General features: G+C 45.8%; 1 long non-coding RNA gene and 1 gene segment (V, D, J or C); both read left to right on the top strand.

Annotated features, from left to right (window-relative positions):
- The first annotated feature begins 7,930 nt into the window (after window positions 1–7,930).
- On the top strand, window positions 7,931–8,728 carry LOC133269680 (uncharacterized). The gene is made up of 2 exons (XR_009743519.1): window positions 7,931–8,094; window positions 8,188–8,728. It is a non-coding gene; the product is annotated as an uncharacterized LOC133269680 (long non-coding RNA).
- A 5,137-nt stretch (window positions 8,729–13,865) lies between these two features.
- Window positions 13,866–16,386, top strand: LOC133269679 (T cell receptor beta variable 19-like). The segment is given in 3 exon segments: window positions 13,866–14,038; window positions 14,132–14,507; window positions 16,222–16,386. Coding segments are annotated over 3 exon segments (558 nt in total).

Genomic DNA, 16,386 nt, shown 5'->3' with positions numbered 1-16,386 from the left:
TATAAGCCTCTTTCTCCCCTCTAAGTTTCCTCAGCAGCTCCTTATCCATCCGTGGAGGTCTCCTGGTCCTCCTGCTGGATTTCCTTCTCGTCTGGACGCAACACTCCTGAGCTTGTAGCAGGTGATCCTCGATTATCAACCAACAGTCTTGGCCCCCCCTGCCCTCTAGGGCTATATCCCATGGAACCTTACTATGCAGGTTCCTGAAGAGGCCAAAGTCTGCTCTCTTGAAGTCCAGGGCAGTGAGCTTGCTACATGCTTTTCTCACTGTCCTGAGGATCTCAAATCTGACCATCTCATGATTGCTGCAACCAAGACTGCCCTGGAACATCACATTCCCAACCAGCCCCTCCTTTTTGGTGAACACGAGGTCAAGTATTGCACCTCTCTCCTTGTCAGCTCCTCTATTACTTGCCAGAGGAAGTTGTCTTCCACAAAATCAAGGAACCTCCTGGATTGCTTGTGCCGGGACGTACCATCCCTCCAACAGATACCAGGGTGGTTGAAGTCCCTCAGGAGGACAAGGACCTGCAAGTGTGAGGCTGTTCCTATTGGTCTATAGAGTGCTTCATCCACAGAGTCCTCTTGATCAGGCGGTCTGTAACAGATCCCAACAGTAATGCCCCCCATTGCTGTTCTCCCTTTAACACTGATCCACAAACTCTCTGTTAACTGATCACCTGTCCCCAGACAGAGTTCCATACTCTCCAGCCTAACGCTAACATAAATAGCACCACCCCTCCCTGTCTGCTGGGCCTGTCTTTTCTAAAGAGAGCCTGTAACCTTCCATTCCAACACTCCATTCACAGGAGCCATCCCACCATGTTATAATTGATACCAATTATACCGTATCTCCATAGATGTGCACACATCTCTAATTCCTCTTGTTTGTTCCCCATACTACGGGCATTTGTACAGAGGCATCTGAGCCGTTCTCCAAACAAAGCCGGCTCATTGGCTTGAGCGGCTGAAATATCTCTGCATTGCTCCAAGCATTTATTGCAGGTGCTGGCAACTGACTGGGAGTGCTGGAATGGATCAATGCCCCCCTTCCCAAACACATCTAGTTCAAAGCTTTCTTAGGCTGGCAAGCCAACTCCACCAGACTCCAGTAGACCTGGCCTCCCAAATCAAGTCCCATGTTCTAAATACCCAAACCCCTGACTATGGCACCACTGTTATAACCATTTATTAACCTGACAAATCTGCCTCGTCTTTTTAAAGTACTTCCCTTTATCCTGGAGAATTGATTAAAAACCTATCTGAGCTCCAGAGCCCCTGACCACCTCTCCCAGGGCTCTGTAGTCCTTCTTAATGTTCTCTGGGTTCCTGCTATCTGTATTACTAGCACCCACATGGACCACTAGAAGTGGGTAATAGTCAGTGGCACTTACTAGAGCAGGCAGCCTCTCTGCAATATCCCTGATACGAGCCCCTGGGAGGCAACACACCTTCTTTGAGACTGGTTCAGGCCGACACATGGGTGCCTCTGTGCCTTTCAAAGTAGAGTCCCCTACTTCTATGACCCGCTCCTTTTCCCTGGCAGCACCAGTAGTGATCTTCTTAACCTGTGCATCATCAGCCGGTAGCTCATGTGGCAAGATGTGTGCTTCCTCCTTAGCCCCCTGCAGGACAGCAAAGTGGTTCTGGGTGGGAACAGCAGATTTAGGAGGAAGCCCCTTGTTTTTAATGGTCCTCTTCCTCCCAAACAACTTTTTTTGTTACTAGCTCCCAGCTCCCTGGATTACTGCCCTTCTTTCCTGCATGCACTATGATGGATGCTTGAAGCCCCTTCACAGTTTGGGCCTGGAGTAAGCAGTGCTGCTTCCTCTCAGCTTCCCTCACATCTTGCAGCCTATTGACAGCGCTCAGCAGCTCAGCCCCTGCTGCAGGAGGACCTCCATCAATGCAGACCGAGTGCAACCCTGCCCATTGTGCACCTTTCCCTCACAAGCACAGTGCAGGCACTCTCTACACTCCGAGCTCTGCACTGCAGCCTCCCCTCTCATCGGCTCTGTCTCGGTGCCTACACTGCCCAACGCCAGGGCAGTGAGAGCAGAGCTCCCATACCAGATCCTGGTCATGAGGCAAGAGCCCTCCATCGCGCTCACTGCCGCTCTGAATTGAGGCTCCTGGACGCTGAGCTTCCCCCCCGCTCTGGTGTTCAAGGCGTCCTCTCTCGAGCTACTCAGCTCAGCAATCGGCTCGTTGCTTCTGACTTGCTGATTTGGATCACGGATGGCACAGGGTCTTGACTTGTCGCTTTGTGTTTGTCTAATGATCAGCTGATGGAACTTTTCATTGTCACCAGCCCTGCTCGTGTACTGTGGGACTGTTGCCTTATTAGTGAGGATGCTGCTTCTGCCTGCTTTGTTGTCGTCTTCTCTTGTGGGAAGAATTGCTCTTATTGCTCCCTGAAAAAAACAACATTAATGTCCTCATTACAAGGTCCTTTAAATTGTTGCCTTCTTTTTCTTAAAGCATTGGTGGTAAATTCTGGTTACAATAATTACATCTTTTTATGTAAGTGCAGTTCCTTTGCTGGGATATATCCATGGGTTTTACACACTGGAAAATTGCAGTCACAACTGGCGAAACAGGAATAATCTCGGGACGTTAAAACACAAGACCCAGTTTTTCTTCTGTGAATGAAATTGCTACAGAGAAACGTCATCCTGATTAATTTCATTTGGACTATATATGGTGACTTGAGACTAAGCAGGGTGGTCTTGCCTAGATGCCACCTGCATAAGAGAGAGCAGCACTTTGACAAGGTATAATCAAGTAGGAAATCAGCTGTAGAAAAAGAAGTAAAAGTGGTGAAGTTGTTGCTGTGCTTCAAGCACATTGGCCAGGGCACTCACATATATATATATATTATTTTATTTTTTTACTTTTCATTTTTATTTATATATTCATATATTTATATTATCTATTTTATTTTCATTTATTTATTTTTATTTGTGCATGCAAGATTTATGGTGCCGTTGTTGCATCCTTACAGTTGATTTTGTGTCTGCTTGGAGAGGACGTAGTGTATGGCTTGTCTGTGCACAAAATGCAGATGAGGAAAAGGATACCTCTCCTACAGTAGCTAATGTAATCTGCTTGCAGGGAGGTGCTTTCTAGTTGCACGATCACGAAGACGAACATAGATGTAGTTGAAAGATTTCTGTGTGTAACTGCAACAGTTTGCATACTTGAATAAGCATTCTTTGGCTCAGAGAAAAACCATAGTTTTAAGAAAAAGCTGCAACTTCAGATAAATACAAGACTGTTCTTGAGACAAACATGAAGGCTGAGAAACCTCACAGGACCAAGCTGACATGGCACCTTTGATCTGTTTAACTCTGTAGTGGAGCAGCTTAGTCTTGAGGGTCTAAGCAGGAGCCGCAGAACAAGATAAATTCTCTTCAGGGAACAGTCAGAAGCCTTTAGGCAGGCAGTGAGGTGGGTTCTGAGCTAGAGAGAGGTTTTGGTTTTCAGACCTTACCCAAGGGTAAGCATTCATCCTGCAGTGCCAGGATGCTTTCCAAAAGTGGCCCACTGAGCGCTCACATTCCCAAGCAGCTGTTAGTTGTGTTTATGGCTAGCTGTGAGGCTTGCTTTAGCAGCATTTGTACTGATGGAATGCTCAGAGGTAATTTAGTGGTCTGACCCATAAATTCATGAAACATACTATGCTGGAGGGAAAAAATCCTATCCTGTAGGGGAGTTTTCAGGCTCAGAAGCAAAAGAGAAAGGTGAGAAGTCCAAAACCATTTTTCTGCTAACAGTGAAAACTAATGGTCCCTATCCTGATAGGCTAGCAGGCAGTCACTTTGTGCAGTCTACCCCGATAGCAGCTCTCTCTCTCTCTCACGATAGCAGCATCTCTCTATCTCTCTCGATAGCAGCCAGGCAAGCCTGGCTTCCTCTTCCCTGCTGTTGTCCATTCTACCTCAAACACATTGCGTCTGCGTTATCCTGCTACCTGGTGGCGGGCTGTGAGCCAAATGACTGTGCATCAGCACTGGTGTTGGAGCATACTTTGGGATGTTGTGTGAACCCTTACAGGAGCGTTTGGGAGAAACTTCAGCCCGGTCCTTGCATCATTGTCTAGTGTTCTCCTACAGCTGTTCTAGATGACCATGCCCGTAGTTACAAGCAGAGGGGTTGGTGTGATGGACCATCAGTCTTTCCTTGTTTCTAGAATGGTGTGCCAGGCAATCCAAAGTTGTACAGGAAACCAGAGGCCAGGACTAAGCGTGCTGATCTGCATTATGGCTCTCAGCAATACTATGCATGTCTGTTGTTTCTGTTTGAGTACAGAGAGGCTGTTAACAACTGAAATTGATGCTTCTTATGCTCAGTGTTGTAAGTATGAGCAAAGGTCTTGGCAAAGCCTGCTTGGATCATCTCCAAAGCTAGCTCCTCCGAAGTCCAGACTTCCAGATATCACATCTACATCATTGTAAGTACATCCCTATAATCATGCTGTTTACCAAACTCATTTTCAACTTCGACTAAACAGCTTCAAAAACTTGTGAAGAAAAGACAATAAGTATTGTTCTGTGATTTCAGGTATATATCTGTAAAAGTTAGTAGTGTTCAAGCTATGGAGAAGCCCATGTATATCTTAGTTATGGCATTTTATTAATGTTTATTTAAAATCCTTTATCTTTCTCTATGAAAAAGTCAAGGCACTCAGATTTAAAAATGAAGCAGTGAAGTTCTATGTGTGCTTCAGCTTGTGGGATATTTTTCTATTTCAAGTAGTAGTCTGGTTATGAACAGAACAGCACAGGGATGCTTTGGGACCTAATTCTTGTTTATGGACCTAACTTCCGTTTAAGGCTCCCTTCTTTACCAGTGCAGTGTCTTAAAGTGAGTGTCACTAACTGCATGAGTTCTTTACTTAAGGTGAGATAGAATCATGAAATATAATAGGGTTTGTGTACATTGTTGCACAGTGAAAGGAAGCCTGATTAACAGATTACACTCATCAAGCTAGGAGAAAGTTATTAATGTCACTTAGATTCAGCCCAGATGTTTAACTGTTTGTAGAATCAGATTCTAGTTCATTTTAGCCAGTATGTAATAAAATTATTTGAAACATCTGAACAGTGCAAAAATGAATGGTGGTTGTAGATCTAGAAATACCGATCTTCTTTCTTTCAGTAACAAGTGCATTTTGAGTGCAAATATTAAGTATATTGTCATATCTGTTAATTAAAAGTACCTTAAATGTATATGCCTCTATCTTGCAATACCTTTAACCAGAAAGATTTCCTCCTTCTCCCATATAGTCCTGCTGATCTCATAAAATACAAGCTGAAATGAAACACTGTGGCCCTGGTTCTGAAACACATGTTCTTGGAATCTCATGTGCGCCCTGGAATTTTACAGCTCTTAAGATCCAAAGGAAGATGACCATATTCCATATATATGCTGAGACGGAATATACCTCTGGTATATTTGTTCCATTCCCCTTTCCATGCAGCTCTGCTAATGCAGAACGGGAGAACGGTGGGAAACACAGCATCAAAGGATCACTGTGAGCACCCATTGATTCCAGCAGAGGGCAACATTCCCCTTCGAAAAGAAAATAGTTTAAATAGAACAGGATCATCCATACTGGTTCTAAAAGTTTGAGAAGGAAGAAAGCTGATGAAGGTCTGAGCATCTGTATTGCATTTGCTTTTTCCCAGAAATCAACATTCTGGCAGTCACCAATACCAAAGAATAATTTTACTTGGTTAAAACCAACATTTTCTGGTTCATTCTTGAAAGAAAAGGTCAAAAGAAGAAATCAAACGTGAGTGTGAATAAAAAGACAACTGTCACTTATAATAATACTCTGTCCCACAGAGCAAGAGTCAGAGTCAGTTTCAAACTGTGTTTCCAACAGACACTTCAAAGTGCTTGAAATTTGTTGCAGGAAGGAGCTTGGTTTTCAGCATAGATTTAGCCGTTACAGAGATGGATGCCATTGGTTTAGGAGAAGCATGTGAAGTGAACCTATATAAGGGCCTTGTAGGGGCAGGCACACTGACTATTGGGGCAGAAATGAGGATGTGGACGGCTTGGTGTGTGTCCTTGTGCTTCTTTGGAGCAAGTAAGCAATCAGTAAAGCCATGAGAGCTGCTCTGCTGCTGGGAGAATGTAGCTTCCTTGTTTTAATATGTTTCTGTTCTGCTTTGTCTTATAGGAGCTCGAGTTACACAAACCTCCAGTCTTGTGCTGAAAGAAGATGACAGAACTACTCTGACATGCAGTCAAAATGATAATCACATTTCCATGTTCTGGTATATGCAGCAGCCAGGGAAGGGGCTGCAGTTGATCTATTATTCCATAGGTGCAAATTAGGAACTTGAGGGTGACTTTCACACTGGATACAAAGCTCAACGGCCAAACCTCTCAGACTTCTCCTTGGATATTTTATCTGTGAAGATGAACTATTCCGCTGTCTATTTCTGTGCCAGCAGTGTGAACACAGCACTTCAAAGTCACTTCCTTTCTTTACATAAACTTCTCCTTACCGGCACTTTCTCTCAGAAGGGAGCCACTCTCAGCACAGGAAGAGGGTCTGTAGGTCGATAGCCTGTTCACAAACCAGATGTTGCCAGGGTGCTGGAACAAGAGAGGTAGAACAGGTCTTTGAAGTGCAGGTTAATTGATGAACTCACCTGTCCTGATCACTGTGTGCTCTCTATCTCATGTGAGCAATCAATAAAGATTGTTAACAAAAAGCAGTCATAAAAGGAAGGAACTAGAAACTTTAAAGATACAAGAAGCTAAGCAGACAGACGCGCCACAGATGAGCTTAAAATGACAAAAGAGTATCCATTACCATGGTCTTCAAGTACATAGACACAGTCCTGAGAATTTCCATGTGTATGGAGGCTGTAAAGAGGAAAGGGAGATAGCACAAAATAGAATGCAACTTAGAATAAATTCACATTCAAGGAAAATACTATAATCAAATGGAGGGAGTGAAGGTCCCGAGTCCCAGCAACTGCCTTGGATGCCACCATTCCATGGGGCCAGCTACAGAAAACAGGAGCAGGGGGCCCTAGAGAAAAAGAGGAAAAACATTAACTCATATTTGGCAAGTGAAGGGGAACATGTGGACCACATTCTAACAACCAGGCTGCATGGGCAGCTTATAGCATCCCTTGGACAGCTTTAGTCCTTTTATGGAGGTGGTGTCATTATCATGAAAGAAACATCTTGTAATTTTCTTCCTAGGTTCCTTTCCTCCTTGGGCCATGAATGTCCCAAATCACTCCTGTGAGACTACCAAGCAGACTGCATGTCTAAGGCCAGTTTCCTGGAGATCCACAGTGCGACCAGAGCAGAGCAGAGGAGAACAGGATAGACCAGAACAGAATAGAATTCAGTTGGAAGGGACCTACAGGGATCATGCAGTCCAACTGCCTGATCACGTCAGGGCTTATCAAAAGTTAAAGGGTGTCATTAACAGCACTGTGCAAATGCTCCTTAAAAACTGACAAGCCAGGGCCATCAGCCACCATTTGAGGAAGCCCCTGTTCAGGTGCTTGCCTCCCTCCCGATAAAAAAATGTTTCCCCTGACACAGCTTTGAACCATTCCCATGCATCCAATCTGGATACCAGGGAGAAGAGATCAGCACCGCCCTCTCCCCTTTCTCTTCTTTAGGAAGCTGTAGATAGTGATAAGGCTACTTTGTGATGTACAACAACACAGAACACAAGAGAGTAGGTTCATTTGGATTGAAATCCTGTTTTGAAACACTGACAACATGGGATTTGAATCCAGATGTTCTTCTTGAACATTTAACCCATTCTGTTATTCACATATGTTAATACACTGTCCCATAGAACAAGAGTCACAGTCACTTTGAAACTTTCTGTGTGTTTCCAACACAAACAATTCAAACTGCTTGAAATTTGTTGCAGGAGCTAGGTTTTCAGCATAGATTTAGCTGTTACAGAGATGGATGCCATTGGTTTAGGAGAAGCATGTGAAGTGAACCTATATAAGGGCCTTGTAGGGGCAGGCACACTGACTATTGGGGCACAAATGAGGATGTGGACGGCTTGGTGTGTGTCCTTGTGCTTCTTTGGAGCAAGTAAGCAATCAGTAAAGCCATGAGAGCTGCTCTGCTGCTGGGAGAATGTAGCTTCCTTGTTTTAATATGTTTCTGTTCTGCTTTGTCTTACAGGAGCTGGAATCACCCAAACCTCCAGTCTTGTGCTGAAAGAAGATGACAAAGCTACTCTGACATGCAGTCAAAATGATAATCACAATGCCATGTACTGGTTTCTGCAGCAGCCAGGGAAGGGGCTGCAATTAATTTATTATTCTGCAGGTCCAAATCAGGAATTTGAGGGTGACTTTCACACTGGATACAAAGCTCAACGGCCAAACCGCTCAGACTTCTCTTTGGATATTTTATCTGTGAAGATGAACTATTCCGCTGTCTATTTCTGCGCCAGCAGTTTGAACACAGCACTTCAAAGTCACTTCCTTTCTTTACATAAACTTCTCTTTACCAGCACTTTCTTTCAGAAGAGAGCTTCTCTCAGCACAGGATGATGGTCCGTAGGCCAATAGCCTGTTCACAAACCAGATGCTGCCAAGGAGATGGAATAAGAGAGGTAGAACAGGTCTTTGAAGTGCAGGTTAATTGCTGAACTCACCTGTCCTGATCACTGTGTGCTCTCTATCTCATGTGAGCAATCAATAAAGATTGTTAACCAAAAGCAGACATAAAATGAAGGAAATAGAAACTGCAAAGATACAAGAATAGAAACTAAGCAAACATGGTACAGATGAGCTTGAAATGAGAAAAGAGGATCCATTACCATGGTCTGCATGTGTATAGACAGAGTCCTGAAAAGTTCCATGCGTATGGAGGCTGTAAAGAGGAAAGGGAGATAGCACAAAATAGTATGCAACTTAGAGTGAATTCACATTCAAGGAAAACAACATGTAGATTGAAATTTATTCAGAAATTGCTCTATATAGTTTACGTCTGGCTACACAGTGAAGAATATGCTACTACGTGTCTTACATCTTTTTATGCCTCATACTTCTACCTCTTTCACAGCTCAATAAGAACAACGCAGTCCAGATTAGACTCTGATTAGAGAAAACAGAATGTATTTTGTGATTATATTTTCCCTCACTTTGTAAAAGCAGGTCAGTACCTCCCCCAAACCCACAAGTCTTTCCTTTGCTCTCTGTTGCTCAACAGAAACAGCAGCTGCAGGTGCAAACCCCATCCGCAGACTCCAGTAACAAGAAGATCGTTTGATAACAGGAGACAAAACCCCCACCAGGTTTCCTAAGGCCCATATGTGTCACTATTTCTGTCCAACTGTAATATGGTGAGCAGAGAGCTCTACCTTGAGCCTCATCCTGAAAGACTGGGGAGGGGTGGTGTGCTGAGAGGCCAATGCATTATCAGAATGATTCTTTTTGGGTGAATGTCAAACCACATCCTGTTTTGCTCAAATTCAGCTGCTGTTCCCTTAAAGAGATGTTTTCAAGCAACTATTTGCAAGTCCCCTGCTCTGATTCTGAGGTACCTTTTTCTGCTGAGCCCTTCAGAGATACTTCCTCCTTCTGTTGAAGACCCTGGCTATTTTCAAAAAGAATATGGGGAATAAGGAAATCCTCCCGTTGGGTCACTGGGTTCAGACTAGACCCCCTTGCTTTCTAAACTTCCTCTCAGAGAGGAGTCTGGATGTGGCTGAACCCAGTCTTAGTCTCAGACCTGGTTTATGTCTACAGGATGACAGATGTAAATTAGCAGCAGTATGTATTGCTAAGGTGAATCACAAAATTTCTAAAAGCACTCGACTATTGAAGCTTTTATGCATGCACTTACAGTTAAGCGTCTGTACTAACACAAGACGCTAAGAGATGTGTGGATATCTTGATGTAGAGATGTGTTACATATATAGACATACGTATATTAAAAATTCCTCTCAGGAGCAGTGAAAAGGGGTATTACTAAGACTATACTCACGTCAGCTTTCTCAGCCTTCCTCCAGGGTCGAAGGGCTCGGTGTCAGTGAACTACAGTGACAGCCCAGGCAGATGATCCCCCTATTGTATAAACCTTGAGAGTTCACAGGCTCTGAGCAGCATCCTACTCAGAGGGAGACAAGTGCCCTCTGTGGTCCAGGAGTGCTCAAAGGGGTTCTCACTCAGGACCACTATTTATAGAGTGGTCGATGATTGGCAGTAGTCTGTAAATCTTCATCCTGGTATCACGGCTTTGCTGGGGAATGATTTGCCATCTCAAAAGAACTCCTCATATGGTAACAGAGTATTCAGGCCTTTCGGTACCTCCCTGTGGCCCTTACTGCCTTTGTTAAGCACTAGAGTTAAAGGGCAGGGCTGTGCCCAGCCATCCAACTCCTTGCGTTTTTGCAAAGGCTAACAGGAATTCTTGGGGAAGCAGAAGGGTTCAGGAGACAGCGGGAGAGAAGCACCACTGCAGTCTCCTGTCCCAACCAGAGATGGGACAATTCTGTACAGAGTGGAATCGGTTCCTCTTCTTGGACCTAAGCGTCAGCCCCATCACAAACATCCCATTCAAAACACTCTTGAAAATGAGCATGATGGACACAGATTTCCCAGCTGGAGCACTTCTCCGATCGTTTGCTGAAAGGGAAGGGAGAAAGCAATAGAAAGCGACAGAGAAAACAAATACTTATTTAGAAAACTTGACCTGACAGGGACAGGGTCTTTTCATACTGCTGGTTAGGATAACTTCATCAGGGCTCTTTCGCACAAGCTTGGATGCCCTCAGCTGAAATACCACGTTAACTTGTCATTGTAGCGGAGGAAGCGGGGGAGAGCCTGTGCAGCAAGGGCCGGGATCGAGGACGGAACCCGGTGCCGCACAGTGCAGCGGTTGCCACACGACGGGGGCTCCGCGCCCCGCTCGACCCCTGGGTACCCCCGGCTGCGGCAGCCGGCAGGAGGGAGGCGGCGGGGGCCGAGTGAGCCGGCAACGGAGGGAGAGAGGACGCTGCTCGCCGCCACGGGGCCGGGAATGGCGGCCGCCGCCTCCGTGCGGGATCGCGCAGCCCGCTCCCACCCTCGTTTGCTGCCGATCGCTGCTGCGCTGGGCCGGGCCTCGGCACTGAACAGCGCTGGGGAGGGGGGCAGCAGAAGAGGAGGGGCGGGGAGGGGAGGAGCGGGCGGCAGGGGGAAAGCAGCGGGATGAGCCCGGGAGAGGGAGGGGAGGAAGGGGAGGAAAGAGAGAGGCAGCTCCTGGGAAGAGGGAGGAGGAGAGAGAGAGAGGGAGAGACTCTTGTAGGAGAGCGGGATCGGGGTGAGAAGAGGAGAGGAGAAGGAAAAGCCGCTCCTGGAGAGGAGTGCGGGGAGCGGGACCGCTCGCAGGCATCCAACCCGTGGAAGGCATCGGTCGAGGGCCAAGAGCTGTGCCCGGGGCCAGGGGACAAAGAGGCAGTGGGCGCAGAGCGAGAGGGACCTGGCGCTGGCCCATGGAGGCGGTGTCACTTGCACCGTGAAAATGGTCTTTGTCCAAGTTTCCTGATGCCGGGAGAGCGGCCGGCATGGCTCTAGCGGGAAGGGCTCCTGCGAAAACTACATGAGCGATGCTGGGAAGTGGAGGGGGTGATGCTGGAGCCCTGCAGAAGGTATTGTGGCGGGCGGGCCGGAGGGGAAGGGCATTGTGAGCCTGGCCGGAGAGAGCTGAGAAAGAGCCGTGGTCGAGGATCTCCTCGGATCTCTGCGTTCGGGAGGGGGGGAAGGGGAAGACCCAAGGAAGGAGTGAAAGGGATTAAAACTCCGCAGGCTGTGGGGTTTCTGCCCTTTGCTGCTGTGTAAAGGCTGTTCCTGGGAGTGGGGAGTGCCCGCAGGGGCCGCCCCCGAGCACACCTCTCCTCTCTCCGGCCGTGCTGGGGCTGGGAGAGAAAAGCTGCATGAAATTGGTCACGGTTTCCGTGCTCACGGAAATCGCTGTCGAAGCCAGAGCCCTTCCACACATGCATGGGGTGCTTGGTCTGCTCCCATGGGTGATGTTGCTCCCTGTCTCTAGCTCCTTGAAGAGCCCTAGCTAAATTCTGCCTTTGGAGTCTGTGAAGCAGGAGGGCAGGGGTAGGTTGGTGCTGCTGTAGGTTCCCGATCCTTGTGGAATGATGCGGTGAAGTCTGTGTGTCCTCCTCTGTAGGTAGGGTTGTTTAATGCTCTTCTGGGGGACAAATCTGCTTTGCAGTTATATTATGACTGATAATCAGTGATGTGGCTGTCAGTAATCAGTCAAATTGTGCAGTACACGAACATTTGAAGGGTAGATGAATCGTGTGTAAAAAACGTTTGCCTTTCCCTAGTTTGGCTGGGACACATGCACATGAATTAATATTTCCCTTGTAATTCAATGCTTTGCACCCAAACTTCTTTCGTCAGTTGTCACTGGCCAGTTGTAAGCTTTCATTATAGGCTCAAAGGTAAAGGAATAGCTAAACTTGTGCCACTTCAGTGGAGCTCCAGTCTAAATGTGTTCATTTATCCATTTTGTAGGAGCCTGCCTATACATTCCAAGCATTTTGACACTCGTCATGCAGATTGACTGCTCGCGTTCTTAAACCAGTTGTTAGTGCAGTGCACCAGGATATGGAGAACATTTAAAAGTTGGTTTGGATGGGTTCAGATCCTGTCATGAAACAATGACAACATGGGATTTACATCTAGATGTTCTTGAACATTTAACCCATTCTTATTGCTGTCAACCATTTCTCTGCCCCCAGTCCCACATCAACCCAGAGGAAACCTGTTTTCTATGTGAAAGGGAGTATTGCTTTCCAGCCTGTTAACCTGCAGCTTAGGACAACTTTTACAGCAGATCTGCTTAGGTACCTCATCAGGCTGCTTCCCACACTGGTTCCCTTCCTTAGCTGCATTATGTTGGCTTTGGGAAATCCTAGTCTCAATCTCAGCTCTGGGATCTTTCTCCTATAGGTAAAGAACTTGTGTGTTCCTGAGTCAACACTTTCAATTCAACATTTCACAGTTGCCAGTTTAATGACTGACAAACTTGTTTCTGGTATATTAGTTCCATTCCCCTTTCCATGCAGTTCTGCTAATGCAGAACTAGAGAACGGTGGGAAATACAGCCCCTAAGGATCACTGTAAGCACCCATTCATTCCAGCAGATGGTATCATTTCACTTCAAAAAGAAAATAGCTTAGATAGCACATATCTTCAGTTGGTTGATTTCGGGAATTCAGTCTGAGGCCTCACTTCAAAGCACACTAGCAAATGCAACTAGTGTGATGGTTCCCACTGAGCATCCAAAAGCCATGGTAGGACAGCCATCAGCCTTCTTAACACGGGTTAAAAGACTGTGTCAGAGACAGTGGCATACTTCTGAATCCCGGAAGCTGGGTTTAGCATTAGTACAGGTACTGCTGGCACAACTAAGGGAAAAGAAGTTGTCATATGTTTACTTCAGGATCAAGCCAAGTCTCCTTCACCTGTGGTGTGCTAAGGCTACAAAAGACTCATGTACAAAGCTCCTTCCAGAACAAGATCATCCATACTAGTTCTGAAAGTTAGAGAAGGAAGAAAACTAATGAAGGTCTGAGCATACTTATTGTATTTCCTCATCTCCAGAAATCATCATTCTCCCTGTCACCAATACCAAAGAATCATTATACTTGGTTAAACAGAACATTTTCTGGTTTATCCTGGACACAAAAGATCTAAAGTTGAAATCAAACATACAAGTGTGAATAAAAAGACAATTGTCACTTATGATAATACTCTGTCTGATAGAAGAACAGTCAGAGTAAGCTTGAAACTTTCTGTGTGTTTCCAAAAGACACACACTGCAAAGTGCTTGTAATTTCTTCTAGGAAAGAGCCTGGGTTTCAACACAGATTTAGCTGTTACAGAGATGGATGCCATTGGTTTAGGAGAAGCATGTGAAGTGAACCTATATAAGGGCCTTGTAGGGGCAGGCACACTGACTATTGGGGCAGAAATGAGGATGTGGACGGCTTGGTGTGTGTCCTTGTGCTTCTTTGGAGCAAGTAAGCAATCAGTAAAGCCATGGGAGCTGCTCTGCTGCTGGGAGAATGTAGCTTACTTATTCTAACATGTTTCTGTTCTGCTTTGTCTTACAGGAGCTGGAATCACCCAAACCTCCAGTCTTGTGCTGAAAGAAGATGACAAAGCTACTCTGACATGCAGTCAAAATGATAATCACCTTTATATGTACTGGTATATGCAGCAGCCAGGGAAGGGGCTGCAGTTGATCTATTACTCTGCAGGTGCAAATCAGGAAACTGAGGGTGACTTTCACACTGGATACAAAGCTCAACGGCCAAACCTCTCAGACTTCTCCTTGGATATTTTATCTGCGAAGATGAACTATTCCGCTGTCTATTTCTGTGCCAGCAGTGTGAACACAGCACTTCAAAGTCACTTCCTTTCTTTACATAAACTTCTCCTTACCAGCACTTTCTCTCAGAAGGGAGCCACTCTCAGCACAGGAAGAGGGTCTGTAGGCCGATAGCCTGTTCTCAAACCAGATGTTGCCAGGGTGCTGGAACAAGAGAGGTAGAACAGGTCTTTGAAGTGCAGGTTAATTGATGAACTCACCTGTCCCGATCACTGTGTGTTCTCTATCTCATGTGAGCAATCAATAAAGATTGTTAACCAAAAGCAGACATAAAAGGAAGGAAATAGAAACTGCAAAGATACAAGAATAGAACCTAAGCAGACAAAGGTGCCACAGATGTGTTTAACGTGAGAAAAGAGCAGCCATTACCATTGTATGCAAGGGCAGAGACACAGTCCTGAAAGATGAGACGTGTGTGGAGGCTGTAAAGAGGAAAGGAAGGCAGCACAAAATAGAATGCAAATTAGAATGAATGCACATTCAAGAAAAATAACATGTAGATTGCTACTTATTCAGAAATTGCCCTGATCACAAGTCCTATGGGCCCAGGTGGTTATGGTGCCATCAAAAGGTGGATGTGAAGGTCCTGAGTGGCAGCAACTGCCTTGGATGCCAATGGTCCAAGGGGCCAGCAAGTGGGAATAGGAGCCGGGTGCCCGAGAGAAGAAGAAGAAAAAACATTAACTCATATGGAGCAAGTGAAGGGGAACATGTGGACCACATTCTAACAACCAGGCTGCATGGGCAGCTCATAGCATCCCTGTGGACACCTTTAGTGCTTTATGGAGGTGTGTGTCATTATCATGAAAGAAACATCTTGTAATTTTCTTCCTGGGTTCCTTTCCTCCTTGGGCCATGAATGTCCCAAATCACTCCTGTGAGACTACCAAGCAGACTGCATGTCTAAGGCCAACTTCCTGGAGATCCACAGTGAGACCAGAGCAGAGCAGAGGAGAAGAGGATAGACCAGAACAGAATAGAATTCAGTTGGAAGGGACCTACAGGGATCATGCAGTCCAACTGCCTGATCACGTCAGGGCTTATCAAAAGTTAAAGGGTGTCATTAACAGCACTGTGCAAATGCTCCTTAAAAACTGACAAGCCAGGGCCATCAGCCACCACTTGAGGAAGCCCCTGTTCAGGTGCTTGCCCCCCTCCCGGTAAAGAAATGTTTCCTAAAGTCAAGTCTGAACCTCCCCTGACACAGCTTTGAACCATTCCCATGCATCCAATCTGGATACCAGGGAGATCAGCACCTCCTTCTCCCCTTTCTCTTCTTTAGGAAGCTGTAGAGAGTGATAAGGCTACTTTGTGAAAGATAACACCATAGTATACCACAGGGTCGGTTCATGTAGATTCAAATCCTGTCTTGAAACACTGACAACATGGGATTTGAATCCAGATGTTCTTCTCGAACATTTAACCCATTCTGTTACTCACGGATGATAATACACTGTCCGATAGGAGAAGAGTCAGAGTCACTTTGAAACTTTCTGTGTGTTTCCAACACAAACAATTCTAAGTGATTAAACTTTGTTGCAGGAAAGAGCTTGGTTTTCATCAGAGATTTAGCTGTTACAGAGATGGATGCTATTGGTTTAGGAGAAGCATGTGAAGTGAACCTATATAAGGGTCTTGTAGGGGCAGGCACACTGACTATTGGGGCAGAAATGAGGATGTGGACAGCGTGGTGTGTGTCCTTGTGCTTCTTTGGAGCAAGTAAGCAATCAGTAAAGCCATGAGAGCTGCTCTGCTGCTGGGGGAATGTAGCTTCCTTGTTTTAATATGTTTCTGTTCTGCTTTGTCTTACAGGAGCTGGAATCACCCAAACCTCCAGTCTTGTGCTGAAAGAAGATGACAGAACTACTCTGACATGCAGTCAAAATGATAATCACAATGCCATGTACTGGTATATGCAGCAGCCAGGGAAGGGGCTGCAGTTGATCTATTATTCGTTAGGTCCAAATCAGGAATTTG

Source organism: Pezoporus flaviventris, unplaced genomic scaffold, assembly GCF_033815535.1.
Source record: "Pezoporus flaviventris isolate CSIRO_AGI_PZ_B2104156 unplaced genomic scaffold, CSIRO_AGI_Pfla_v1 ptg000015l, whole genome shotgun sequence".
NCBI lineage: Eukaryota > Metazoa > Chordata > Aves > Psittaciformes > Psittacidae > Pezoporus > Pezoporus flaviventris.
This window is presented reverse-complemented; position numbering and strand designations above follow the sequence as displayed.